Raw genomic sequence first — 26,912 nt, 5'->3', positions numbered from 1 at the left:
GAAGCCTTCAGAAAACAACTGGAGATTAAATTGCACAGAGATACAATCTCTTTTTGAGGTTTGGTCACTTCTAAAGACACATAGCTTCACTGCTTTTTGTTTAGGGGGATGAATGCAATTACCCACCACAGTATTTCAGATTTTATTTAGTAAGAAATAATTTATCATTTTCTTTCCATCTAACAGTTAGGAACTACTTTGAGTTCACTTATTACAAAAAAAAAACCTTTCTACAGGCATTTTTCTGGTTGCTGTGCAATAAAATAAGGAAAAGTTTAAGTCCCATGAATATTTTTGCCTTGGACTATTCGTCGTATACCTTTTATACCTAAATTTGTTTGTACACAACCAATTGTACTCTACCAATTGTTAAACCGTGCAACAATTTTTACTCCTTTTGGTGACGAAACTATGATTTAAAGGGATTTCTAAAAGCTAAAGCTCAGCAAGAGACCAACTAAAGCAAAAACTGAACATCAGCAAACATCCAAAAATGGCATTGGGCAACAAAAAGCTTATGCAAGATAAAAACAGAAACAGGAGCTATAGACATGAGGAGATAAAACATACAGGTGACAGTCTGAAGTCAGAAAACAACACAAGGGAAACGAACTAAAACCTTTCAGACCATGACAGTTTGTAGCAGAACAAATGTTTTATTTATGTGATGTAAGAAAGCCTTTGGCTTTGCAATACGGGGAAGAGCAGGTGCAAGACTCAAGTATGCTGAACCTTTGACCAAACCAAGTACCAGTTTTTGCCTCAGCGAAGTTATTCTTTAAGCTTTAACTCTGCAGGGAAGTCCAGTATTTGAATGGCAGGGTGAGACACGTGGGGCGGCGGGTAAACGTGAACCATGATCAGATTGAAAAGCAGATGTTTTTGTCCTTCTGTTGCTTTGGAGACAAAAATCAGTCTAATTACATTTATTAAAAATGTATTTTACGATATCGACAAAAGTGCCATTCACTATGGTCTTCACTTTGTGATGGGAGAGTAATTGTGAATGTACTCAGCTTTTCTAGAAGTTCATGCGCTCAGCAACTGAAAAGAGAAGAAGTAGAGTAGTGAGCGGGTGAGCTAGCGGTTGTAGGCCAGTTATCAGGCCAATGTGTCACACCGGGGTGTCCAGGGGCTCAGAAGAGGGAAGTGAGCTGCTGCAAAGAGGCCAGCGACAGACAGTTCAAGCACAACACAGGAAATGCTCATCTCATATCACCCAACAACTCTCTGGTTTTTGTGCAATAGCATTAACAGCTCTGTATAATGGTTTCTTCTAATTTTTTTCCGATTAAGTAGTTTTTATTTGCAGCTTTTTCTCTTGCTTTTTTTCTTTTTGTTAGGGGACCAGAAAGGGGCTGAGGGGTGGAGGGTCGGGGGGTCTGTTGACATTCTTGCACTGTATGCTTTGCGCTCGACCAGGCCTTGGCTCAGCTCCATGTCCCCTCTCTTCCCACTCTCACTTCTTTGACTCCTACCCCCTCCTCCTGCTGTACCAGCCCCCTCCGAGCCCTTTCAACTCTCCTTGATTGCTCCCCCCCCCCGTACACCACTCTTGCCAGCAACTCTTCAACAGGCCCCCACCCTCGCTCGCTCCTTTTCCTATCACCTTCCCTAATCCGTACTCATGTATCGCCCTGAACTCGCTGCGGCCCACCCTTTCCCATCCCCTCTTCCGCCCCAGCTTGTGGCAGCAGGTCCGGCCTCTGTGACACAGATGCAAGCGGTTGCTGTGGGCACTCAACACAGGAACAAAGCATTGGCGGGGGCCCTTCTGTTGCGCCGGGTTTGTGCCGTTTCTGTGCATAAGTACATTCACATGAGAGCTAGAGATAAGAGGGGAAGCAGAGACGGTACAGTGCAGCCAGTTGCTAAAGTCTGGTTTCAAGAGGTTGTTTAAGCCGTACTTTAATTTTGGCAAAAGTGTGTTTCATTTCTCTTACATGGGAACATCCTAAAGCAGGATCATGCTTGCATGAACAAACCGTGATGTTCACCACCCGCTGCTTTTAATCTGGTTAGTTGCTTATATAAACTCTTTTCTGTGTAATTCAGGTATAAACTAGCTTTCTTGTTCTGACAATGGAAGTGAACAAATCACTAAGCAGCCAAAACTCATACTTTATGATAATAAAACCAACACGTGTGCACACTTGTATTCATCCTATTTTAATGTCAGCTATATTGTTAGAGTCAGAGAAATGCAGCCCTGCATGTCAGGTGATGATAACACACCAGCGCATCCACTGGCTGTTTAAATCAATAGAAGAATACAAAACATTTCAGTAGCTCATGTTGGATCACAGGTGTGCACTACACATGCAACCTTCCATTATGGATCCGGTCACGTTAACCACATAGATCTCTAGAGACCATGGGATGGGTGCACTTTCAGATTATGCAGCTGGAATAGCAGAATCACAGGGTTGTGAATAAACCCACAGAATTCACCAGAACTACATGCACAAGATAAGCTTGAAGGTTTCTCCAAATCTGACTGAATAGAAGCAAACATCTTGTTCTTCTTTCTATACTCTGGTTGTTACTGTCTGAATCACATTTTGCTGATTGATGCACTTACATCAGACGGACACTGGTGGATCATCTGACCACCATAGACTGTCCTAATGCACTTTTTAGCATACTGAACCTGACAGGTCATCATGGTTAAGGAATTGCTACCACATGCGGAAGATGAGGAGCATATTATAGGTTGGCAGACAACAATTCCCAATTGTATGTCAGAACCTTTTTGCTGACCTTGAGACGTACAGAACATGCATATCGTGGAAAGAAGTGGTGCTCTTTAATAGGCTGGGGATCTCTCACCAGACATTTTCCAGTGGCTTCTTTAAGACAAGTCTCATTGTTAATGTTTTCTTATGCTGCTGGTGATTTGGATCTTGGCAAATCACTGTTATATTTTGTTGATTTATTTTAATGTGGTTCCTGTTAATTCGGGGGTCTCAAACTCACGGCCCACGGGCCAACTGCGGCCCTCGGGACGATAGTTTGTGGCCCCCGCCTTAATATGAAAGTTTAATGTTAGTGCGGCCCGGGAGTTTGATATAATTGGCACTTTTCAGTGTTGTGTGCGGAGCTGAACGAACCTAACAAATCACGGTGGAGTATATTGCTCTCGGGGGCGGGACATCGGCCGGGCCTATTTGCATTTTCTATTTGTTATTATTATTTGCATGCGGTACATGCGCAATTTCCGCGGCCGCTCCCACTTCACGTGCTTCAGCATCCAGTCTAGACCCGGAAGTTGCTGATCAGTGTAACGTAATTAAGGTTAGGCGCTGTAACGCTTGGGTTGTGTTTAAGGGAGGAGACGAGGCGGCAGATTCGTCAGGACGGTCAAAAACCACAGCCACACTGGTACTGGGAATTCCACAGTGTTGTCCTTTAATAAATACGCTCTTCACCAACCTTACAAAGCCCGCATACTTCTGACATCATTAGCAATACTAGAGTATCTTAAAGAGACACTACACAATTACGACTGTTACAGCGCCTGACTACAGCCAAATATGGTAATAGGCAATCAGAAAGGTTCGGCTGAGGAGACCGTGTGTGTGAATGCGGCCCAGCCTCACCCAGACTCTACCTCCAGCGGCCCCCGGGTAAATTGAGTTTGAGACCCCCGTGTTAATTCTTTGTGGACCAAACTAGCAGAAAACTTGTAATCCTGCCTTACACAAGGCACTTTGCTTAAAATTATTTAGTGGTGTTTCAGCTGCTGTCTGTCTCCTACACAGACATTTCTGTGGGTAGCATAGCAGGTAGAGGAGGTCACATGACACAGATAGTCAGATAGCAGCAGCAGCAGCATCCAGCACAGTCTCTGTTGTACTATCGACACCAGTGTAAAGGGCAAAATTTACCTGGATTGTGAAAAAAAAACACCAGATTTTGTTAAGATTTAAAAATAATGCTCACAGCCTTCAAAGTTGTGCACATAAAAATGGCACAATCATTATTTCTACAAGTAAATTCCAACACTACTGACCTAGAAATGCCTTGATCATCCCAGCCTGATTCGAGGCATCAGCCTGCAATGTCACTAACCTTAGCAGAAATACTTAAAAACCTCCTTGCATGGAGCAATTTTGCAGCTGACATCGCCACTGAGCCTCACCTGCTACCTTTAACTTCATTTTTTTCGTTCTTTACTATATTTGAGGGGAGAGCAAGGTTTGCTGGAGGGAGAAATGAGATGCCTCACCACTTCACTGCCCTTCTCTCTCCACCAACTCCCCCCACACACACCTGGGATGGCCATTTCATTTTGGAGTGGAGCAAATGGAAAGGTGATCTTAATCTACCCTGTTTCCTGCTACCTTTCCTCCCCACCCCCAACCTCTCTATCTCCCACACACAGCGCCTCACGTCGCTGATGGACAACTCACTGGTGGTTGCCTGAGCCTGCCACTAGCACACACAAAAAATTGTGATATATAACACTGGACATGCACTGGTTTGTCGTCCTGTAGAAATTGTATCCATTTCAGCCTTTTTCCTATTTCAGTCTATGTGATTTGGGATTCTCTGAAGGCAGAAATGATTCTTTTACAAGAGCAAAAGCTGTTGATTTCAAGATATTCGGGCCTCCTCTGTTACCTCGTTACACAGTGTTGGGTTTCTCTTTACTGCTGTTAGCTCTTTGCAGTCACAAGCAGAGCTATGCAACTGCCATTGATTTCCTATGAATGGCCCTCTGCAGGCCAGTTCATTAGGAAGGTGCTTCAACGCCACTGGATTGGGTGGACTTTCAGGTGCTAAGCATGTTGCTTTCAGGAAATGAGCATTGGTGATTTGACAAAATAGGTTGGACATACAGCGCTAACATCAAAGCAAAAACTTTTTTCTGCTCTTGAAAATAAGTTTTGAGAAGTTTCCCTTTTAGAAAAACAAAACAAAAAACAATAAATGTACTTTTAAAAGTGAAAAACACTTTTAATCGGAGAAAAACAAATCCCACTTTCCGCCTGCCTGAACACACTCCCCCTTTTTATTTTCTCCTCAACACATGGCTTAAGGCTGGACTCAGGCTGCTGCTCCACCCGCCAACTGTTACTATGGCAACGCTATCTGGGCCTACCAAGACCTGAAGCCGAAGGACATCCTGGACAACAACACAATAGCAGCACAGCCAGGGTACCTGAGGGAGTTAGATGTGAGAGGCCAGCTCTGGTGGGGGTTTGAAGGGGTGTGGGGAGGGTTGCTGCAGATTGAGGGAGTAAATCCGCCCTCTTTCTCTACCTCCGCTCACGCACAAACGGTCAGGATTAGCCTCCAGCTTGAAAATCTGAGAAGAAAAGGAACAATCTGTAGCTCTTGATTTTTTTTTTTTTTTTTTTTGCTGCAACAGTTCTTTGGGACGTCTTGGATGGCAAGAAATGACTTAAAAAAATGCAAAAGAATACCAGAAGTTTCAAAAATGTGAGATGTTTAGTAATAACAAGTGCTTTTCCAGTGTACATCAGCAGATGAAGAAGATGCTTTAATTCTGCTGGGAGTTTATTATTTCTGGTGTTTTGTTTATTTATTTTGGATGTTTAAAATGTCCTCCTGTTTTAGTGTTAAATTGTTTTAGAAATTTGTTTTAACTTAGTTTTTGACAGGATGTACTTGTATTTTTATGCCATTACCATTACATTACTTGAAAAGGGGTCTCCAAACAACAATATTATTGTTTATCGCAATAACTTATGAGAAAATTTATCATGCAGCAAAAATTGTTATCGTGACAGGCCTAGATGGAGCTAAGTCCCAAACCCCTCAGACACAATCAATCAGTGTTCACTCTGAGACACTGTACAGTAGAGTGGAGAGTTAGAGTCTGAGAATGCTTGGAAGCATTTATCACTTTCCTTCCACTTCACCATTCTGCAGTCATTCGCGTTGGACTTCTACTCGAAATCTCAAGAAAACGCCAGAAGTTTAACGTACGAAAATCTTCACTAGTTTTACATTCGTGATCGCAATGATCTCGTTTGCTGCTTATTCCAAAGGCCGAGATGCAAACTCTGTCTGGTGGTGCCAGCACTGGAGAGTAATAGAGATGTTTAGAGTCTATTTGTCTTGCTTGCATTCCTCCATGTAGCGCTGCTAAAATAATAAGAGGGAGGGTTACCTTAGGTCGGCTCCAGCTGAGGGGATACGGCGCACGGATTGTTGTCATTGGCTCCATCTGAGTATCCCTCTTAAAGCCGCAGCGTGGAACTGAGGAGGCGGGTTGGGCTGCCTGCTTTAAATAACGTGACTAGGCAGAAGGGATGAAGTGATGTGCAAATATTGTGATTGTGTGTCTTATGCTTATGAGTTTTACAAAGGAAAGTTTTCATTGTATGTAGCCATTATTTTCTTTATCTTAGTGGACTCTGCTTCTGTTGTTTTTTAGATGATGTCAGTGCATCAGTTTGTATTCCAAAAATGTCTTGAGAGGTTTGTAATCAGTGTTATTGCATAAGCCTCACACCAGCAAACAAGGACATTAAGAATGCCCCACTGCGTGCTTACCGGCTTTCCACAGTTTGTGCTCATCTTTGGTGTAATGACTTTCAACCCGAATTCATTCCTATTTAAAAACGTGTCCATTTCCCATTGGGTGCAGGCACTACATTGTAGATGTCCGTGTGTGAATAACTGAGTGTGGGACCTGCTTAGTCACGCCAAAACACTCGTCTTACACCTCCTCTGTGTTCCTTCGCAGGCAGCCTAAGAAACAGGATGTTAATGCTTGACGGAATGCCTGCAGTCCGAGTCAAAGTCGAGCCCCTGGAATCGGAACAAGGGGTAAGAGAGCAGTTATTTTCCAGACAATTCCTCTTTTTCTTTTTTTTTTTTCTTCTTCTTCTTCTTCTCTGCTTTCCTTTTCTTCTCTTCCTCCTCCTGGCAGTGGGCTGTTAATCACTCCCAGGCCTGAGCTAGTGAGTTTGGGGGCTACAAGGAGTGGTTGGGGAGCATGGTGGTAGGCAGAGGGAAGAGAGACGAACCATGGGGAGAGGAGGAGAGCCACAGCTGGAGCAGGAATGCAGTGGGGTCTTTTTGGGAGGTGACTGGGGCCAACAGAGTCCATGCAAGCAGGGGGGGAGAGTTAGGGTGGAGGATCAGTGCACAGATGTAGTCACTGCTCTGGGGAGGAGGGTTAGCATGGGAAACTCCAAATCTTATCTGGCTTTGTTTGTTCCTGCATCTTTACGTCGTTCAGTTTCCCTTCATTCCTCTTTTGCCGGGCTCTCTTACAAACACATGAATAATATTTGTTTCTTACGTGGAATTGCACGCAAACCTTACATGTTCTACTTCTTTCTTTTTAAAGGAATGTTTAGATATTTATTTGCTGTTGGACTTGGACGTATATTACTTAAAGAAATCTATCTCTCTATCGGTGTTATTACCCAATACAAATTTGTCCCACAGAGATGGTTCTTTTTACTACAAGCCTTCCAAGTGACGGTGATGAAGTTTGTGAATGTTCTACACCGTCTCTATAATCCTTAAATGTAAAACTTCAGAATTTCAAGCAAGATCTATGCATAGATAGTAAAATAAGTCAGTAACGCAAAACCGACGACCTGATGAAGGCTTTTTCTATTTGGCATGTAGTATGACTCCCTTATGCACAATTTACTCCACCTAAATGTTTCCTGTAACTGTTGATCAGTCCTGGGTATCAGCTTGAAAGAATTTGAGCTCATTCATCCATGCCGACCCCCTTCCAGTCATAACACAAATTGCTCACATCAACTTACTCCCCAGCATTTCTATGGGACTAAGTTCGGGTATCCTAACTGGCAATTTCAAAACATTAATGGTATTTGTGTTTGGGTCAATTGCTGCATTTCCTTTGACCGTCAAATTGTGTAAGTTGGAATTACAAAAATAAATGATTAATAGAAGTAAGGCGATTTTTGAAAATACCCAAAGTTTTTGCATGAGGATGAGGCGATTTTTCAGCTGTATTGAAATTAGTGTATTTCACAAAACTGCAATTTCAACACTTTTTTCGCATCACGAGTCATGTGATTCACAACCAGATATTACTACTGGCGGAAAAAATAAAGAAAACAACAGGAAGTGGTAGGAGAATGATAGAGTGGCATGCTTCTTACTGACATATTGTGTGAACAAGCTTATTCACATGTGATTTTAAAGGTGTTTCTTATTTAATGGACACACAGCAATTCGACATTAGTAAAATATCAACAAAATTTTGCACACATTCATAATGGAAACACAAATGCTGTCTTGCTGTATTACAAACTTCTTAACTAGATTCAGATAGTGCCGCAGTTTTGTTCTACCAAAACTTCCTGGAGAATATGCAGCAAATCAAACGCCAACCACAATACCAACCATGCACTTTTGCAAAACTAACGTGTCTTAAACAATAAAAGTTTTATTAGGTACTCATCTGTCCAGAAAATTCTTCCAGCATTGCCTTTGAGTCTTGTCTGATTTTCCAAAAACTACAAATGGGCAACAATGACGTTTTCTAGAAAACTTTGTTTCCTTCTGCCCTACCATCGATGCATATGAAAAAGATAATTAAGGTTTTTTAAAATGAGGTTATGTTATGTAAGCTATAACCTACCCACTGTAGACAGCTCTCTTGGCATTTTTATTTTTTTTTAGATCCAGATTGGTTGGATTTGGAAGCAGACCCTAATAGCTAGTCTGACACCAGGACCAAAACAGACTCCCTGAACCTTTTTACTGCCATCAGGTTTACATTGGGTGGTTATTAATAAAAAACATTACGGTTATTTAAACAGGAATTAAGGTAGGAGGAATGACACCACTAGTAATCATCCAATGAACATTCAATGGGGAAAGAAAATGTAAAGCATATCCGATTAAAGTAGATGTCTGATTTAGGGGTATAAATGTAAAAGACTTAAACGATATACTGTAGTACTTTAAGTAATTTTAAAACACTTTCTAAGTTCTCTTTTCAGTATGTGTTTCTGACTGGTGTCACACCACCTCCTATCTTTAGTTCCTGTGCAAGTAATCTTCTTGAAACTCTGGATTTTCACTGGTTTAAGACATCTAGTAAGTTAGTTAGTAAGTTATCTACTGGTAAAATGGTAACTCCTTAAAATGTTTCGACCAAAAATATCCGGATCTTCCACTTTAAGTGTTCTCTCCATTTTGGTTTTAACATTAATGTTAGCTGCTAGTGATGCTAAAACTTTCATATATTCCCCCGCTCTCTCAACAAAACCAATTTGGTATCTTACTAATAGAAAGTTCATATTGAAATGGCCGTCTAAATCATCCCAAATACTTACTTTGCCAACATTTTTTCCGCTTTTGGCTCATAAAATTGCAATGACTTGTGACCCCAACTATCACTGGTTCAAGGATAGAAACATGATACTAAGCTAATTAAGTAAGGGAACAATGACAAGACTAACAGACTCCACAACCACAACCATCGATCTAGTTTTAGCCACTTAGGGTTTCTCTTTTTATCTCTTGTAATAATTATGGCAAAATATGCTCTTAGCAACAATATTAAAGTGTCTGAGGATCCAAATTGGGAGGCGGCAACACTAACTTAGGGAACCACTGGGATGGAGAACAAAGAAAATCTGCTGATGGGTATATTATGCAGAAATTCTATCAGGTTTTCAGCTGCCAAGGTACATATTGTGTTATTTCTCAGCATGTACTGCCTTTAGCTTTGCTTTTATGGCTCACGTACTGTACAGTATCCATGCTCTCTGCTCTGACATACCTAGAAATGAAGTGGTCTTGTTATTGTGAAGCTGTTGCTTGGTAACCAGGCCTGTGTGGCTCTGTGTTGCTGCCACAGCTGTGTTCAGTGGGTGCAGACCACTTAATATTTGTAATCGTGATAAATTAGTGTTCAGACTTGATCGATTTACCTTCATAAAATATCAATCTGGAGACAGAGGCTGCTGCCTGTCTCCAGGAGTCTTTGGGCGACAGGCGAGGTACACCCTGGACAGGTTGCCAGTCCATCACAGGGTATATAAATGATATTTTTACTCTTGATTTATAACCAACAGATTTCTATGGAAGAACATTGTAGCGCTAGACGAATGCCGTCTTCTGATAAACCCTCGGGTTATCGCGGATTTGGAGGAAAATTGTTTGGCTGTAGGGGTCCCTATTGTTGATAAGAAATTCATCTGCCTCCGCACATCTGAGAAGTTGAGAAAAGAGTGCAGCAGGTGGTTGCTTTCCTGGGTGTCCTGCTCTCAGCTGTGGCCTAAGGCTTTGAGAGCTGTGCTCCTGCGTCGGTACCTAATACCTGGGGTTTGAAGTCATTCTCCCTTCAGTGATGTCAGTCACAGACAGGATGTGAGCGCCGCAGCCCACACAGCTTTGAAGTGCTCCGAGATCCAATCTCGCCCTAACAGACTGAGCTTCCCCTTTAGATGGCAGACACAGACAGTTCAGACTGCTGCAGAAATGTGGTCTTCATTTGAGTGGCACGGGGCCAAGCCTTTGCTGGAAATGGTCTGCCTCGTTAGACGATTCGCCTGCAAGGGGCTGGAAAATCTGCCCGGCTAACCGGTATCCCCTAATAAAGACAATGCGTGAGGACAGAGGCAGACGGGCAGGTCGGGCGTATCTTTATGTGTGTGTCAGCGTGTGTGCAGGGCCGAGCTTTGCACTTATGTGTGTTTTGCATCTGTCAAATTGAGACTGGAGGTGGCTTCAGTTTTTCCATTTCTGTCGGTTAAGAGTTGTTTGTGAACCAAGCCCCAAAAAGCACCAGTTTCTGGTTTGTGTAACACAGCGTTGCTATTGTTTACATACGCTATGCAAGTGACATGGAAAATGCTCTCAGCACTCGCTGTTGTTCAATCTTTCATAACAGCAGAAATGACTCTAAACCTCAAGAATAAGTAGTAAACGAAAGAAATAAACAGCCAGACTTTGTTAGTCACAGTAGAGCCCCATAGGGAAGCAGGACGGGCACTTTTTCAGAGAACCCAGTTGAATTTTAACTTGCATGTTATTTGCTTGATTTCACTTAAACAGAGTTACTGCTGCATTGATTTTTTTTTTTCAGTTTCACTGCTTCACTTTATATAAGGCAAACTCAGCCTTGCCCAATATGTCCATTTATGGTCCTAAACCAGGAATGTTTCTTTTTCTTTCTCATTTTAGTTCATGATTAACAAATACAGCCTACTGTCTTTCACTATTTTATCTTGGTGAAGCAGCTTTATCCCCAAAACAGATAAGACTACCTGACATACAGTAGCCTAAGAAGATTCACCGCTTGGGAAGATTACCTTGGAAATTTGTTGGAGTTGGTCCTGTCAATTTGTATTGTAAAACAAACAAAATAACCCCCAAAACACAACATTAATACCATAATGTTATTAATGGCAAACTGAAATCGGTTGACAATTGTAGTTCCTGGTAGGAAGGAAGTGAACAAAAGTGGAGATGCACTAATCACAAATCTGTGACAAATTTGTGATTTGTGGTTTTTGTAAAGCTTTGACTTACTTAGACCGGTTTTATCCAGTTCTAGTTTTTTTAAGAACTATGATCTAAGAACTTGTGGGAGTAGCATTCAAAGGGTTATTTTTCTAATTTTCCTGCTGTTAATTATTATTCTACAAGCAGAGACAATGTCACACTGTGTGTGAGAGACCAGCCTTTATAATAGGCTTTATTAGACTCTTATAAGAACTGTTAGTATAGTTAGTATTACTAAAACAACAACCATTATTTATATTCCCAAGGTTATGCAGACCTATAACACAAATTCCAAAAGTAGTCACCATTTCCAAATCTAACATGTTTCCTGACAAGTAGACATGATAAAGCTAAGCAAGTTTGTTATATTACATTCACTCTTCCCGTTATCTGCTGAATGTCTTGCTCTCTCTTACAGCCTTATTGAAGTATTGTTACCTTTGACTTAATTTAAAGAAACCTCTGCACTGCTGGAAATAGCCAACTTTGAGTCCTTCTTACTCAGTAGTGGTGTCCGTAATGAGGAGTCTTGCTGTCAGGGCTCCCTGTTAGCGGGCAAATAATGTGTTAATTGACTGGGAAAAGATAATCCTGTTTAGAATCTTTGCTGACCAGCTGTTCAACAGTTAAAGCCAGTCAAGGCGATTCACTGTCTGATTCAAGTCGTTTACCAATTTGAAACTAAAGCATTGAAATAAATTGTCATTGCAGAAACTTGGTGCTACCAAGGTGGCGCCATTGCAGCATTTCTATAGTAATGACTTTTGCAGATTTTGTTGCCACCTTACCATCGTCATCACTGTATGTGGATGACCAGACCAACCTAGGTCCTCATCCAGGTCTGTTTGCCACAATTTTAGTTGTTTTAAATGGTGTTACTATTGCTCTGACCATAGATACAAACCCGCTTATTGATTTGCTTATAGTCATATCCTGACTTATGAAGATCATCTGCTTTATGTGAAGAGCATGTTCTCTGAACTTTCCCATTTTGAAATGTGGTTGAAAGGTATGGAGCCCTGTTCCATGTTATACTTGTAGCTTGGGGAAGCAGGGAATCAGTGATTACTGAAAGGAAACTGAAAATGGCACAAATTGAATAAAATCCTTTAGTTTATTTATCTTATTTGAATATTATTTTTGGTGCCGGTGTTTGCATCAACAGTTATTTCTTAAAGTTGCATTTTTCTCCCCATTAGATAACTGGACTCAAATTACAGGCTGGATTTTTCAAAGTTTTTGCATGGGAGATTAATGACGCTGTGCAATTCTAGTGAGTACTGTAATTTTTCCGCAGTACAGTGAAAATGTTGATATAATGTTGCAATAACTTCCTATAAATTAGTAAATATTTCAAAACATTCTGATAGTCAGTCTTTCTGCATGTGACACATGCGCAGTATTCATTCGCAGAGAGTATATTCATTACAGTTTTTCTAAAGTAAGTATGAAGAAAGTTCATTTGTAGAGTTTATTTACAGCTGAATTGTAGGTGACCTACAACAAGTTGGGTCGTAATATTCCTGGATCTGTAAGGCTGCCAACTGTCTCTCATTATGTTCCTGTGTGACTGAACCAATAACTCAAAACTCTGTTTCCTTTTGTTTTTATTCATTTCAGTGGCCCCAGTTACACAAATTGCTTGTTTAAGAACTGCTTGGAGTTTTAGATGATTTCCAAAGCTTAATTATAGCAGCTGTGCTGTTGCAGTAATTTTTCCATCCTAAGCACTTACAAATTCGTCCTATTGAAAGTTAGGCCTGCATCTGAAGTTGATCTAATCATAAGGAGTACCTTATTAAAAGGGGGCTTGTTCTCTCACTCAAACCTTCATTGATGTTCTGTTTTTCTGAGCGTGACCTCTCAAAGGAAGAGTCTGCTCCACCCATTATAACTTAATAACTATTTGCTATAAATGGTCAACTTCTTCGGAGGAGCCTCTGACTGAACTGCACTGCTAAGAGAGAAGTTCTGCATAGGAGAAGAAGAGCGATACTGTCTGATTTTAAGTTTAACATTGTTTATGTTGTTCTTCTTGCAGAATAGCCCAACATAAAGTCAAGTAAATGTGGTTCCATTTAGAAAGTGCATTGTGGGTGGTAAATATGAACCAGACCGTCATGTACTCTGAATCTCGACCTGACAGCAGTGGCCCTGAGCTGAACCCCACAAAGGTCCTGAGGCTATCGGGGGGCAGATTTCAGAGGGCACCATTTGTTTTACAACTTGGGACAAGTTATGCAGCAAGAAGCTCCAGCAATTCCTTCCGGCTGAAAAGTGACTGGTGAAATATAAAAATCTGCACTATTAGTGCAGATCCTTGCAAAAGTAGTCACACCTCTTGAACTTTTTCACATTTTGGTACATTACAATCACACACTTCAATGTATTTTATTGGGATTTTATGTCATTAGGCCAACAAAACTGCTACATAACTAGTAGCAAGTAGTGTATTCCATAGAAAAGGAAGCAAAGGATACACAATTTTCAACATTTGTTCACAACTGGGTAGATTTCCCGCAAATGTCACAATGCACTATAATAAAAAATACAATAATAAACACAATAATAAAATTCTGAAACGTAAAGTGTGGCAGGCTGCAAATCTACCCAAATATAGCTGCCCACTTAAAATGAAAGGCTGAACCAAGACAGGTAGCATTGATGAGAGACGTTCCAGCAGGAAAATGACCTTAAATATACACCCAGAACTAAAGTGTTTAAAAATCACAGTACGTTCAATCAAGGACCTAACTCATATTAAGAACGTCAAATGCCACTGGTGATGGCATTTGACAAAATGTAATGTTTATTGCTTGTTTCATAGTTTACGACTGTATGATGTTTTATGATATGAAGCACTTTGAACTGCCTTGTTGACTTGACTCAAAAACTGTTGCAGACCACTGAGCTTTATTTGTTGAGCTAAAAACAATTGGCAAAGGTTTTAATCTCCTGATGTACAATGGCAGTGTAGACTTTCCCCAAAACACTATTGCTGTAATCAACTCTTATTAGATGTTAATTTTGAAAAAAAAGAGAAAAATCTCAAAGATGCCTTCTTTTTCTTTTAGTATCATATAGAATCTCAATAAAATACATTGAAGTTCATGATTTTAAGAAAAATGTCAATAGTTGTGCAAGTGAGTAATGCATAAAAAATGCAGACACATCCACCAACGCTATCAAAAGAATGTGTAATTCACCACAAGAATAAGTCATAACATTGTCTACGAAGAAAGAAGCGTGAGTCTAAAAAAGAAAGAACAGGCTCAAAATACTCAAGGCAAAGATTATGCTGCTGTTACAAATTCTGAAAAGTGTTTTAGTTTAAGACGTCACACAGCTTCTATATCGAACAATGTGAATTAAGACTTTTAGTTGCATCAGACTTGGAGGAAATGAATGCGTTTCCTCACCAAAACTGTGATTCAAAAGGAGGGGCTAAAGCGTCTGGAATTTTATAGGAACAAATAAAAACACAGTGGGCATTGCGCTTGGATTAAAACCGTTCCCTGAAGCGGCCGTGTCGCAATTTGCTCGGTGTTAAGTCAAAGATGTGCGGAGGGTTCCTTCGAGCCACCAGCGTTGGCCTTTGGAGGCCCTTTGCCTGAGAGACGCAGAGAAACGGTCAGGAAATTGAGCCCATATGATGTTTTTCCACAGTCGAAAAGGGGAGATTTAGGAGAGATACGTGGGTAGCCAAGAGAGCTGCATTTGAGTGGGAGTCATGGAAAACAGGAGGAAGAGGGAGAGAGCTCGGCCCACGCCAAGAGAAAAGAAAGACTAGAGGAGGCGAGCGTGAGCGACACTATCTTTGCTCTTGCATTTTATCTTGCTTGAGTTAATGCTGCTCCTTTCTATATAAATGTCACCGCATATCCCTCTCCTGACATCTCTAACATGCTGAGTAATTATTTCTGGAGAGGGAATATCGGCAGAAACAATTATCTTTGACCCTAATTCGTTAATGTGCACCTTTTTTGGCCTCACCGATGGGTGAGAGATTAGATTTCAGCTGGCTTTTTATGCCGACAGTTTTGCTTGTTTGTTTCTTCCCTCCTGTGTGTCACAGGTTAATGCATTTTTACGGCTCTGAAATAACAAAACTCTTAACGTCTTTTTTGTTTTTACTCCCACAGTCACCTAAAGTTCGCCCTTACTCTGCGATGGATGGCGTCCCCTTCTTCCTCAGCAGAGTAAAGTCGGAACCCCCCGAGGATCTGCTCGCCCATGACCTCCACTTCCACACGCAGACAGAACCTGTGGACCTGTCAATCAACAAGCCCCGCCCCTCCTCCTTGTCTACCACCACCGCTAGTATAACCTCCTCGTCGTCGCCCCCCCACAGATCCGCCTTCTCCCCGTCTTCGTTGTCGTCCTCCTCGTCCTCCTCGTCTTCTCCGTCGGTTATTACCTCGGCTTCCTCGGTGCTCACGCCGGGCCCTCTGGTAGCCCCCGGAAGCGGGGTGAGAGGTCAGCCGTATTTGCACATCCTGCAGTCCGTGCCGCCGCCTCCGTCCAGTCCCCTGAGCCTGCAGGGAGCCGGGAAGCTGGCCGGCCATGTTCACCGCATCCCAGTTGTGGTGCAGTCACTGCCCCTCATGTACACCACTGCAGTGCGATCGCCTTCCAGCCTCAACAACGCTATCATGCTGCCTCTATTGGAAGGGGCCAAAAGCCAGGGCAAAGGTGAGACCATGCTCTTAGGATTTACTACATATTCATGAGGAAGACTTTGTTCTTTTTAGAGTATAAGAAAAAAAAAATTCTGTGGTTTCCCTGCAGTTATGTAATCAGAGACCCCAGAAAAGAAAAAAAAAAGAGAGTTTCAGATTTTGTTCTACCTGATTATTAAATATTTATCGACTTGGTAAAACATTAATGCAGTGCAGTGTAGAAATTTTAAAGCATCCCTAATTTCTTTCCACTTTGGTTCCAAGAAGCAAACATCCTTGTAAACTTTTAGTACTGAGTCAATATAGGTTGAGTCTCGACCAGTTTCTTCAGGCTCTTTTAAGGGCTTTCAAAGTACGTGGTTCAACCTTGGCTGCTTTTTCCCCTCAATCACAAAATGTTATTGCAGAGAATTTTGATTTGTTGCAATAAAGCCTCACCTCATGGACGCAAATAAAAAAAGAAGTGGTGACTCACTTAAGACGTTTGCATAAAAATGTCCTAGCTTTTTCGCAAAAGCTTCAACCACCAGCTTTCAAAGTGACTACACTTTGAAAGAGACAGTCGACCGTATATAAAAGTGCTTGTGGCAAAATGTGTGAAGAGCTTTAAAATAAATGAATTCATTCTTGCAGTGGCACAATCCCACACTGTACTTTTTTTTAAAATCCTACTTTAACCTGTAGATATGCATTCAGTCTGTTGAACCCTCTCTTTGTTGATTTGGTCATATATTTTGGATTATTATGCTATTGATGAACCCAGTAATGACCCATATTCATATTCCTAGCAACAAGATTTTCATTTCAGATCAGTAAATCTGAAAAGGTTCCGAGGGTCTTTGGAATACAAACAGGCCCACAGGATCACAGATCCTTTGCCATACTTGAAAGAGACCAGAGATGGGTTTTTTTCACATGTTCATTCTTTGTTTTATAGCAGACCTTCCTGGAGTGTTTAATGTTGAAAAAATTTATTATTTTTAGTCCCATCTTACCAAGACATATTGCCCCAATGAAAGTTCCAGCAGAATTTAGCAAACTTCACATGTTTTCGTTTGCAATGGTAGGTCAGAAAAGGGCGTTATTTTGACAAGACATTGACTGCACTAAAGGCACAGCCAAACATATAAAAGGAAAGCTTAGTGGAAGGAAAAAGGGTTGCAGATAAAGATGGACAAAAGATGAGTTAAATGTGAACCAAAGGTAGTTGTGCTTTTTGAGTTAAACTTGTGAAAAAATATTTTCCATGAGATTGTGAGGTGCACCTGTGTTGTGAACCATTATTCTGATAGACAATACATTTTGCACATACATTATTTAGATTGATTGTGAGTCAGAAACCTATCAAGAAAAGGTCACACCATATAGTGGATTGTTAATCTGAATATCCTAATCTGAGGTGTGCAGAGGTTTCACTTCTTCTCCGATTTTCTGCAGTCAATTTACTTGCAGATTCAGTGCGGTGAACACCGCTACTCTTTCAGAAATGCCCTCGGATGGAAAAATGTTTCACCTTCCGAGCAAAGATAAGGTGTATGGATTGAACTTTTTTTTTTTTCTATCTTAAATAGCCTGCTGCACCGGTTTCTTCTCCTCCTCTGAAAAGCAGATATCTCGGACAGTGCGAGTATTAGACTTCTGTGGCACAGCCTCGACTGTGTTGTTGGTTTTTCTCTTTGGGTGTGGTTTTACTGCCAGCCGCTGGAAGAAAGCCTACAGGAGGTGTTTCTGTCCAAGTCCGCGCCGTACACAGGGCAGCTTCTGGTTGCAAAAGAGGTCACTCTTAGTCACTCCCTGCAGAAAATGGATAGACGCATTTAGACTTGCACTCACGCCCATGTACAGTATGTTCTGTACATAAAGGCAAAACAACAAAGATGTGTAATTAGAGCATGTGCTCAGACAGACACTTGGCTGCTTGGGTGGGGTGGTCCTCAGAGATGGGCGTTTTAAATGCTGTCTATCTGCTCCCATGGAGAGCAGAGGGAAAAAAAAGACAGAGGAAAGGATAGGAAAAACAAAACTTGCACAAAAGGGTGTGGATGTTGATGGATATTGAAGATGTGTGGCACTTAAACAAACACATGCATGCACACATACACAGCTCAGTGCCGCTTCTAATAGGACCAAACAAGGAAATAGGGGGGGGGAAATCAGTGCTGTGTCTCGGGTGTGGTTGATGTAGTATGCCAGCAAGACAATTAAACCATTTAGCTATTTTTACATAATAAGACGTACTGTTGAAAAAGTGAAATATCCAACAGCACATTGGATAATACTGTGATGAACTGCTGACCTATGTTGGGTGTACCCTGCCTCTCGCCTAATGACTGCTGGAAATAGGCTCCAGCTCCCATGCAACCCTGCAAGGACAAGCGACTGGGAATGGACAATATTTGGATGGATAATAATTTTGAATGCATTAGAGATGCTTTCCATGTTTCTGCATCCCAAGCCTTATGCCAGTTTGCTGAAAAAAATTGCAAACACAAACAATCTTGGTATCTTTCTAACAAAAATATGTCTGTGTAAAACCAGTTACATCTTTGAATAAAGTTGGGGTGTTCCTCAAGGATGGGTCTTGGGGCCACTTCTTTATCTGTTTGTATATGAAGGATTTGAACTCCATATTACTGACTGCTAATTTTCCTGTTCATGCAAAACTGATGCATTCTGTCAAATCGCCTCTTTACCAGGCATCATGTCCCACCTTAAACATTACCGTAATATTCAGTAAAACTTTGTGAAACTCCAAATTAATTTTGAAGATAAAAAAACAATCTAAATAGATATTTTTATAACTGGAGGTCTGTGAAGATTGCTTCTGTTGCTGTCCTTTGCAGAATGAGTTAGAAATCAAACAGTTGGTACAAACTCCTGTCATCTAACTCACTGAATCTGGTCTTTTTTCAAACCAAGAAAACATTAGTATCAGCAACTTCCTCATCTTTCATTGACTATGCTGCTTTGATTAACATAAATGCTCCGTCCCATTGCTATGCTTCTGATATAGCTTATTATGTGTCGAGATACGTAACAAATATATAAAAAAAATGGACTCATCAATGTGTTTGAGTGTTGACGAGTCTCCTTTGTATTGGCACACTGGTTCATAAATCCATTCTCTGCATCTGACCCATCATAAATGACATCTTATGATGTGCTAAAACTGCAGGAAATCATCTAATTCATTCACATGAACAGTTGTTGTTAATCATACTAACATTCTTATACTGTATTGATTTGTGGAAAAAAGAATTCCAACTTTCTGGCTCAAACTTGTGAAATGTACTCCAAAATCAGCAGCATATGAATCAACTAGTGTCTGTGAGAGATCTCGAAGAACTGCAAGCATCAATATTACTTGCAATATACATGTTTTAACTGATGAGTCTTCCAATAACTGATCTAGACTCACAAGTGTTTTTCTCTTTGGTTTTATTGATTGTATTTTATTATTTAAAGTTCTTCTTGTATATTTTATGTATTGACTCAGTTTTAGTGCTTTTTTGATTTGCTGTCAACTTGGCCTCGTCACTCCTAAATAATATTATAGATTGTAAGTTTTTTTTACAATCTAAACATTGAATAAACAAATGCCTCTTAGGAGAACTTTAAAGTCAGCATTGTTCTCTTTAAGTTCTCAACACAGACGTATAGACGCACACATACACATGCGCGTGCACCCCCACTCTCCTGTGCAAACGCACACAGCGCAGGTTGGCCACCCTCTTTCAGTGAGGGTGGGTACACTTTTCTTTCACTGCTGTCTCCCTGTCTCTGGCAGGAGGTTTCCATGGAAACAGGGCTTGACTGGAAACAACAGGAGCGAAAGAAAGAAATCCGGTGCTCTGCCCACCACTCCTCCTTTGTGTCCGTCGTTCAGAATGACCCCCCCCCCCCCCCCCACACACACACACACACCCGCCCCCACCCTCACTCTTCGCTCTCCCCCCTTCCAAGTGATGCATTTCGAACTAATTACAGGTTTTTCAGGGGGCCGCTGACCACTCTGCATGTCTTCATCCGTGACAAGAGCACAAAACCTTTAAAAGCAAAAGTCCAGCAGAGTTGAGCATTATTTTTTTGTGCGCACCCCCCCCCCCCACCCCCCCCCCCACCCCCCTTTACCACCACCCACTTTCCCCCCCAGTCCCTTCAGTAATAACACCATGTCTGCTCCTAACTCAAGACCATTATTATGAACCATTACGGCCACAGTCTCAGCTGAGAGGGCAGAGGAGGTGAAGTCCTGATAGCTTATAAAAGCCCAAAGCTTCACAGCAGCTAGACATTAGTGAACAGCACTGTATATGTATCACCATATATGCTCTGTCTGCTGGGTGTTTTATCTCCAGACATAAAATCTTTGCCGTGTTATTTCAGGATTGATTTTTTCTTTTTTTTTTCCAGCTTAATTGTGAAACTGCTCCAATCCTGCAGATTTTAGCACCTTTCCTTTGACAAGTACTCCCCAGCACGTCTGTATTTATGTATTTTATTTATTTATTTTTTTTCTTGACAATGATTTGGAGTACTTCAGGATGTTCCCTGCTTGTGTCCATGGAGACAGAAGGGACAGTATCTCTGTGAGCTTTGGCAAAGAATCTGAATTTCTCCTCAAGGACAACGTGGCACAGGGATGTAACTTTTTCATATAGCGCCGCAAGTTTGATTTCAGATTTTGCAGACGTTTGATCATTTTAAGTTTCAGTTCTTACCGATTCAAAGGGTCATACTTCAGTGACTTACTGCTTAGATATGTTTTTCTTGAGTCTAGTAAATCAGATAGATGTGTATGTCTCTCAGTAGTACAGTGACTTGAAGAAGCATTAATACTGCTTGAATTTTTTCACATTTTTTCACATTTTATTTGGCTTTTGGGTGACAAACCAATATTAGTGCAAAATTCTGAAATTCTGAATGCCACCATTTGTTGAAATTGCAGATGCAAGTTTTTCTTAATTTGTCTGTGCAACAAACAGACAAAAATCTGTGTTTGTGGCACAGACAACAAACAAATTTGTTGTGTTTGTTGCCAAAACTTTTGGTATTTTTCTCAAACTGTGTGTAATTTGATGGAGAGTGTTTGTGAGAATAGTTTTTCCAATGCGTCTCTGTTATGGGTCTGTTCTAACATACGACTATACTTTATTATAAATCGTTGAATTTTACTTCCAGCTGTATGTTTTAGGTCATTAGTGATTCTGACTGGTTTATCTCCATCATCTCTGACCAGTTTCCCTGTCCCTGCATAAATAGATTGCTCACAGCATACCATCATTATGTTTCACTGCTGGAAGCATAATGATGTTTTTACCTATGCCTGTTGTCTTAGGTAAAAAGTAAATTTTTTAGTCAGATGTGATCAAAGCACCATCCACATCTTATTTTTACACCCTACAAGGTTTCAAATTGGACTTCTTCCACCCATAGAAGTGGGTGGACAGCAAACACACCTGTTTGCCGCTTTTCTTGGTCTTCATGATGCTTGTTGTTTTCTAGTGTTCTCTAATAAACCTGAGGCTTTGACTAAATACATTGTTGCATTGAAATTTTAGGATGTAATGTGACAACCTCATAATTTTCAATGGGTATGAACATTTTTGCAAGGACAGGCACTCAGTAGAATGATGGTCACGCGTTCATTTATGCGTGTTAGATTTATTACATTTTTGCATTGGCACAATGACAGATTCGTTTAATGTTTCCACAACTGCACTAACAGCCAAATAGTGCTCCACCCCTCATCCTATCTCCCAGGGTTTAGGCTAGTATAGATTATGTGTGTGTGTATGCGTGTCTGTGTGTGTTTATTTTTTCATTCGCTCCTTTTATTCTGTGAGTGTGCAGCCGCTGGGTTTAGTGTCATGGTTGGCTGCTCTGTCCACAAGTTGGGCACTGGAAATATACCAGGGCTGAGGACACAGCGCTCTGCAAAAGGAGTACATATTCTATATGGGCACACATTTTGACAGCGATAAAAAAGACTGGATGTGTTTAAACTGAAAGAAATTGAATTATTTCATTACATTTAGTAATGCTTTTCAGCACAGACGATGTGATCCGGCTTATAAGTTTACAGCTCCAGTGTCATGTGTCTGACTCCTGTGTGTGTGTGTGTGTGTGTGTCCGTGTCCCTGCAGTACACACAGACCCCAACGGCCTGTCACCGAGGCAGATCAAAAGTGACAGCGATGACGATGACCTGCCGAACGTGACCCTGGACAGTGTTAACGAGACCGGCTCCACGGCGCTGTCTATAGCCCGGGCTGTGCAAGAGTGAGTATCGCTGTCTCGTTTGATATGTGCCGTGCAGAGCTCTGCAAAAGCTTAAGGTGAAGTCATGTTAGCAGGTTTTTTTTTTTTTTTTTTTTGGAAGGAAGAGAGCGGGCAAAAGAGCAAACAGCCACAAAGGAAGTTGAGCCAAGATAGTGGTGACCTCAGAACGAACCTGCCCAGACTTGCCTGTTGTTATGACCCTTTTTCCAACTGTCTTTGCGAAAGAGGTGCATCACATCCCTCACAGTTTCTTAGCAACCAAAAGTTATTAAAAATGTTTCTAATGAAACCATTTTAACATCATATAGAGGGCTTACAGATTTGTTAGAGGCTTTCATCACGTATCCTAAAAAGGTATTGGTGTCAAATGCAATTTTCTTTTTACCTTCTTTAATCAAATAAATAGTGCCTTCTGGTGTTTGACATAAAATGAACATGAGCAATGAACAGTTTCATTTTCCTTTCTACTCCCCATTTCTTTCAAATTACATTTTTAACTCCGGCCTTTAAGGTGAACTTTGACTGTCCCTAGCTGGTTCTCCATTCTAACAATAGTTTTTCACAACTTCAATAACAACAACAACGTTGTTGCACAGGGAGTCTATTGCGTCACGGTTTCTTTCTTTTGAAGCTGGTGTTTCTTCACATCACATTCCTAGAGTGTGTGGCATCAAGTGTGAGAGAAATAGATCAGAGAAATAAGAGATTTATTTCACCCGGCTTCACAATTCAAAAGAGAGTGCAATTTAGTAGAGATTGCACTAATAAAAAATTTGCGGCACATTTTAAATGGTTGTCATTTTTCCTTAACCCTTTCATGCATGAATTATGATCCTTTGTGTCAGAATTTTTTTTCCATTTTTAAAATTTTTTTTCTTAAGGCATAAAAAAGGTAGGAAAATTGTTTTGTAAAAATAATTTTTTTATTATTTTTTATTTTTATGTGATCAATTGTAATTTTGTCCAAATACAAAGTTGTTATTTGAAAAATACATCAGTAGTATTGTTCCTTAGGGGTTATCTGATGTCACAATATTTTTTTTACTTGCAAGAGTCGTCTACAGTAGAAGGAGGACCGGGTCGGTTCTCATGCTTTTTTGTCTGTCGGCCATATTGTATTTAACAAAAATAATTACTTGCATTTGCAGCTGATGGCCAGTAGTTGATGGTATATTTTATGATGCATTAGTGTCCACTTCAGTGGTCTGTGTGCATTTATAACATAAAAATCCACAGGAAGCACAAGAAAATGGCTTTTAGATAGCTGTCCACTGTAGTGACCACTATGCATGAAAGGGTTAAGACCTGCACGTTTTCTTGTTTAATCTGGTAAAAGTTTATATATATATTTTAAATTTGCGGCAAATTTAATTTAATTTAAATTAATTTAAAAAAAAATATATATATATATAACAGTAATCGAAAAGAGCTATCTTTGAGTTTTCTTCATTCAGTACAAGCAACCACACTCAAAAGTGTTGTGCTACCGAGTGGCACTGAGTTTGTTGCATTCACTGATCAGAATAGACAGAATTTCTGAGTTTCTGAGCATCCAGAAGCCGATTTTGATCATCAGAAGATTTATGGTTGCATCTCTAGAATAAAAAGACAGTTTTTTTCAACAGGATTTTTTCAAAGGAATTTTATCTTCGCAGGACACAAAATCTCAAATTTCCGTAGAGTTGTTGAGCATTTGACTTGCACAAAAAAGAAATATTTTCAAGAAGACTAAAAGATCATATACTAATACATGTCAAACATGTCTGGCACACTTAAAAGCAACAAAAATATGTACATAAAGAGGTACCTCAGTAGCTTAAATGTTTTCCTTGATGACCTGCAGTCGGAGCTTTAACTTCACGACCTGCTGCTCAAGTGCTCCTCTACTTTCCGACGCATGTGTGTGGGTGTGAATCCATAAGACTGAGTACATATGGCTCAGACATACTTTCTGCCCTGTTCGGCCTGCAGACATCAGCTCCTGCGGTGCCAGTCCATCTGTGTCGAAATGAAAAGACTTCCTCTCCAGTGGATGACAGCTTATAATATTCTGATCCAAAGCAGGAAATCAGAAGCATTCAGACGCACTTGGCTCAGTCCCGCCATCCGCCGCCGCCGCTGCCCAGAAAGCCTGAACAGTCAAAACTTCCAACCTAGTCAAACTCCAGGAGCATTTTCGTAGATTAACCGTAAGGAAATTAGTGGAGGAGGGAGTGAAAATGCGACTAATGATGCAACATCATTAGCAAGGCTGAAGCCCAGCTTGGCTTGTTTTTTCGTGGTAATGCTCCAGCTTTCAGGGTCGACATTTGTTTGTACACTAGCTCTATTAAAACGTACACTAATTAAACCAAATGAGCTTTTGTGCGACACATTAAGCTTTTAAAAAAAAAAAATAGCAGGGTCACTTTGCTCAGAAGTAGAGGTTGCCATTTCTCCGATGCACGCAGGGACTCACTCTAGGATTCGGGTTTCAGTGCAGGTTATTGAAAGGGACAGGCGTGCCCCCGAGTGCCACACGTGGGCACTGGTTTGGTCAGAGGACAACAGAGGTTGGCAGAACCCAACCTTGCACTGCCCAAGCTTTCACTATGGAGATAAATCACCACCCTGGATAAGCAATACCCTGCCAGGGCCTGCCCACACACTCACTTCTCTATGTGCAAGCTGTGTGGAAACTGTGTGCATGGGGTGTGTATGCGTGTGTGTGGGGGGTAAAAAGTATGCGCTCACACTTGTAAGTATTAATCCCCGGCATATGTGTGTTCTGTGCCGTTTGCGTGCACGTGTCTCTGCACGGTGGACGGAACAGCTGGTTCCAGGGGGTGGTCGGCCATTGTCAACAGGAACACACACTCTCGTGTTTGTCTGCGAAAAACAAAGCAGTCTGTGGCGTTCTTGAGTTACACGCCGGCCTGGTGACAGGAAAGGAGAGAATGTGCGCTGCGTTTTGACACACCACACGAGCTCCCTGGACATCTTCACAGCAACCAAAGCTAGAATATTACTCCACCGTGTCGCTATGTTTCCTGTTTTCCACACTTTTATAGCGTTTTTTTTTTTCTTTTTGCTTTAATTTGGCCCCTGCATTTACACAAGCGGCCCGCTCAGAGTGCGTCAGGGAGGAGAGGTGTGAGGGTGGAGGATGGGAGTGCCTGCAGCTTCCAATCCAGGTATCCATAAATAAATAACTGAGTGAAAGGAGAGAGTTACGGTGTGTGTGAGTGGATCATGCTCTTCTAGGGCAGCCTCCTCCATATTCATGCGTTTCCTTGGGGACGGCTGGACAGGCTATTGTGGAAGAGTGAGGGTGAAAGAGGAAGAAGGAGAGAGAGAAGTGTGCGACTGCTTGCGTGTGCGTTTGGGAGGAGTAGCCTCTGCTGAAGCCTGGCCGGTTCCCAAGGACCCAGTGGCCACCCAACAGAGCAGGTGGACTGTTGAGACGTGGTGTAGTGTCCTCCGACAGGTACGGGAATGCCGGGTGGGCTGTCTCCCAAGGCACACATCAAGTCAGGCGCTCCTTTTTCCTGTTTTCCTGATAAATCCACAACTCTGTTTGAAAAGCAGTTTGTGTGTCAGAGCTGTTTTGACCTCAGCTGCCCGTGAAAATCCTGAAAAATAGGCGCCGTGTTTGGGTTGTGAGTATTCAGGTGACAGGTGAGGAGATGGGGGAGGGGGGGAAGTTGGAGAAGCAGATGAACTAAAGCAGAGGTCAGTTCTGTTTGAAATCAGTTTCATCTGCACTTCCTACTTTTCCCTCTTCTGCGTTGAGCGATGCACACAGACACATTCATTCAACCAAAAATGTTACTCTGACACAAGTTTGGAAGCAGCAAGAGTTTGCCTCTGGAATCTCATAAGAAAATAAATCAAATTCATGTTCCAAAAGAGCTGCAATTTAACTGGAGTTTGAGACGAAAATAGAAAGACAATTTTGTGCAACTTATTCTTGCGTACAATGCTTTGCCAAAGTATTAACACCCCTTGAACTTTGTCATATTTTTTTCATGTTCCATCCACAAACCTCACTGTATTTTGCTGGAATCTTATTATTGAAACCAAAACAAAGTGGATAACTGTTAAGCTTTTCCTCCAGGATTTTCGTTTGTTTACCTCCATGCATCTTTCCATCAACTCTGACCAGTTGCTGATGTAGGAAATTGTCCATGCAGCATGATGCTTCCACTACCATGAAGATGGTGTGTTCAGGGTCCGGTTTTAGATTTCCCCTCAACCACAGTGTTTTGAATGTAGGCTAAAAAATTACAATTTAGGCTCATCTGATCCACATTCTCCTGCGTGGCTTGTGACAAACTGTAAACTGGACTTGTTTTCGTTCAACGGCTTTCTTTTAGGCCATGTATGCAGATTAAACTAGTCGCAATAATAGTTGAACCGTTGACAGATTCTCCTACATGAGCTGTAGATTTCTCTAGCTCCTCCAGAGTTCCCCTTTGCCACTTCTCTGATTAG

At 41.3% G+C, this 26,912-nt stretch overlaps 1 protein-coding gene across 4 annotated transcripts in view; it reads left to right on the top strand.

Moving 5' to 3' along the window:
* The window catches only part of klf12b (Kruppel like factor 12b), a 52,545-nt gene that overhangs the window by 13,650 nt on the left and 11,983 nt on the right, over positions 1-26,912 (top strand). For 2 of the 4 annotated variants that reach the window (XM_032567594.1, XM_032567593.1), the window contains 3 exons: positions 6,719-6,801; positions 15,621-16,170; positions 22,304-22,439. In XM_032567594.1, coding sequence (XP_032423485.1) covers positions 6,736-6,801; positions 15,621-16,170; positions 22,304-22,439 — 752 coding nt within the window. In that variant the 5' untranslated portion in view covers positions 6,719-6,735. Of the gene's footprint in view, positions 1-4,168; positions 4,314-6,718; positions 6,802-15,620; positions 16,171-22,303; positions 22,440-26,912 lie in introns of those variants that run through there. The other 2 variants (XM_032567592.1, XM_032567595.1) reach the window with 2 other exon arrangements.

Source organism: Xiphophorus hellerii, chromosome 7 (assembly GCF_003331165.1).
Source record: "Xiphophorus hellerii strain 12219 chromosome 7, Xiphophorus_hellerii-4.1, whole genome shotgun sequence".
Taxonomy (NCBI): domain Eukaryota; kingdom Metazoa; phylum Chordata; class Actinopteri; order Cyprinodontiformes; family Poeciliidae; genus Xiphophorus; species Xiphophorus hellerii.
This window is presented reverse-complemented; position numbering and strand designations above follow the sequence as displayed.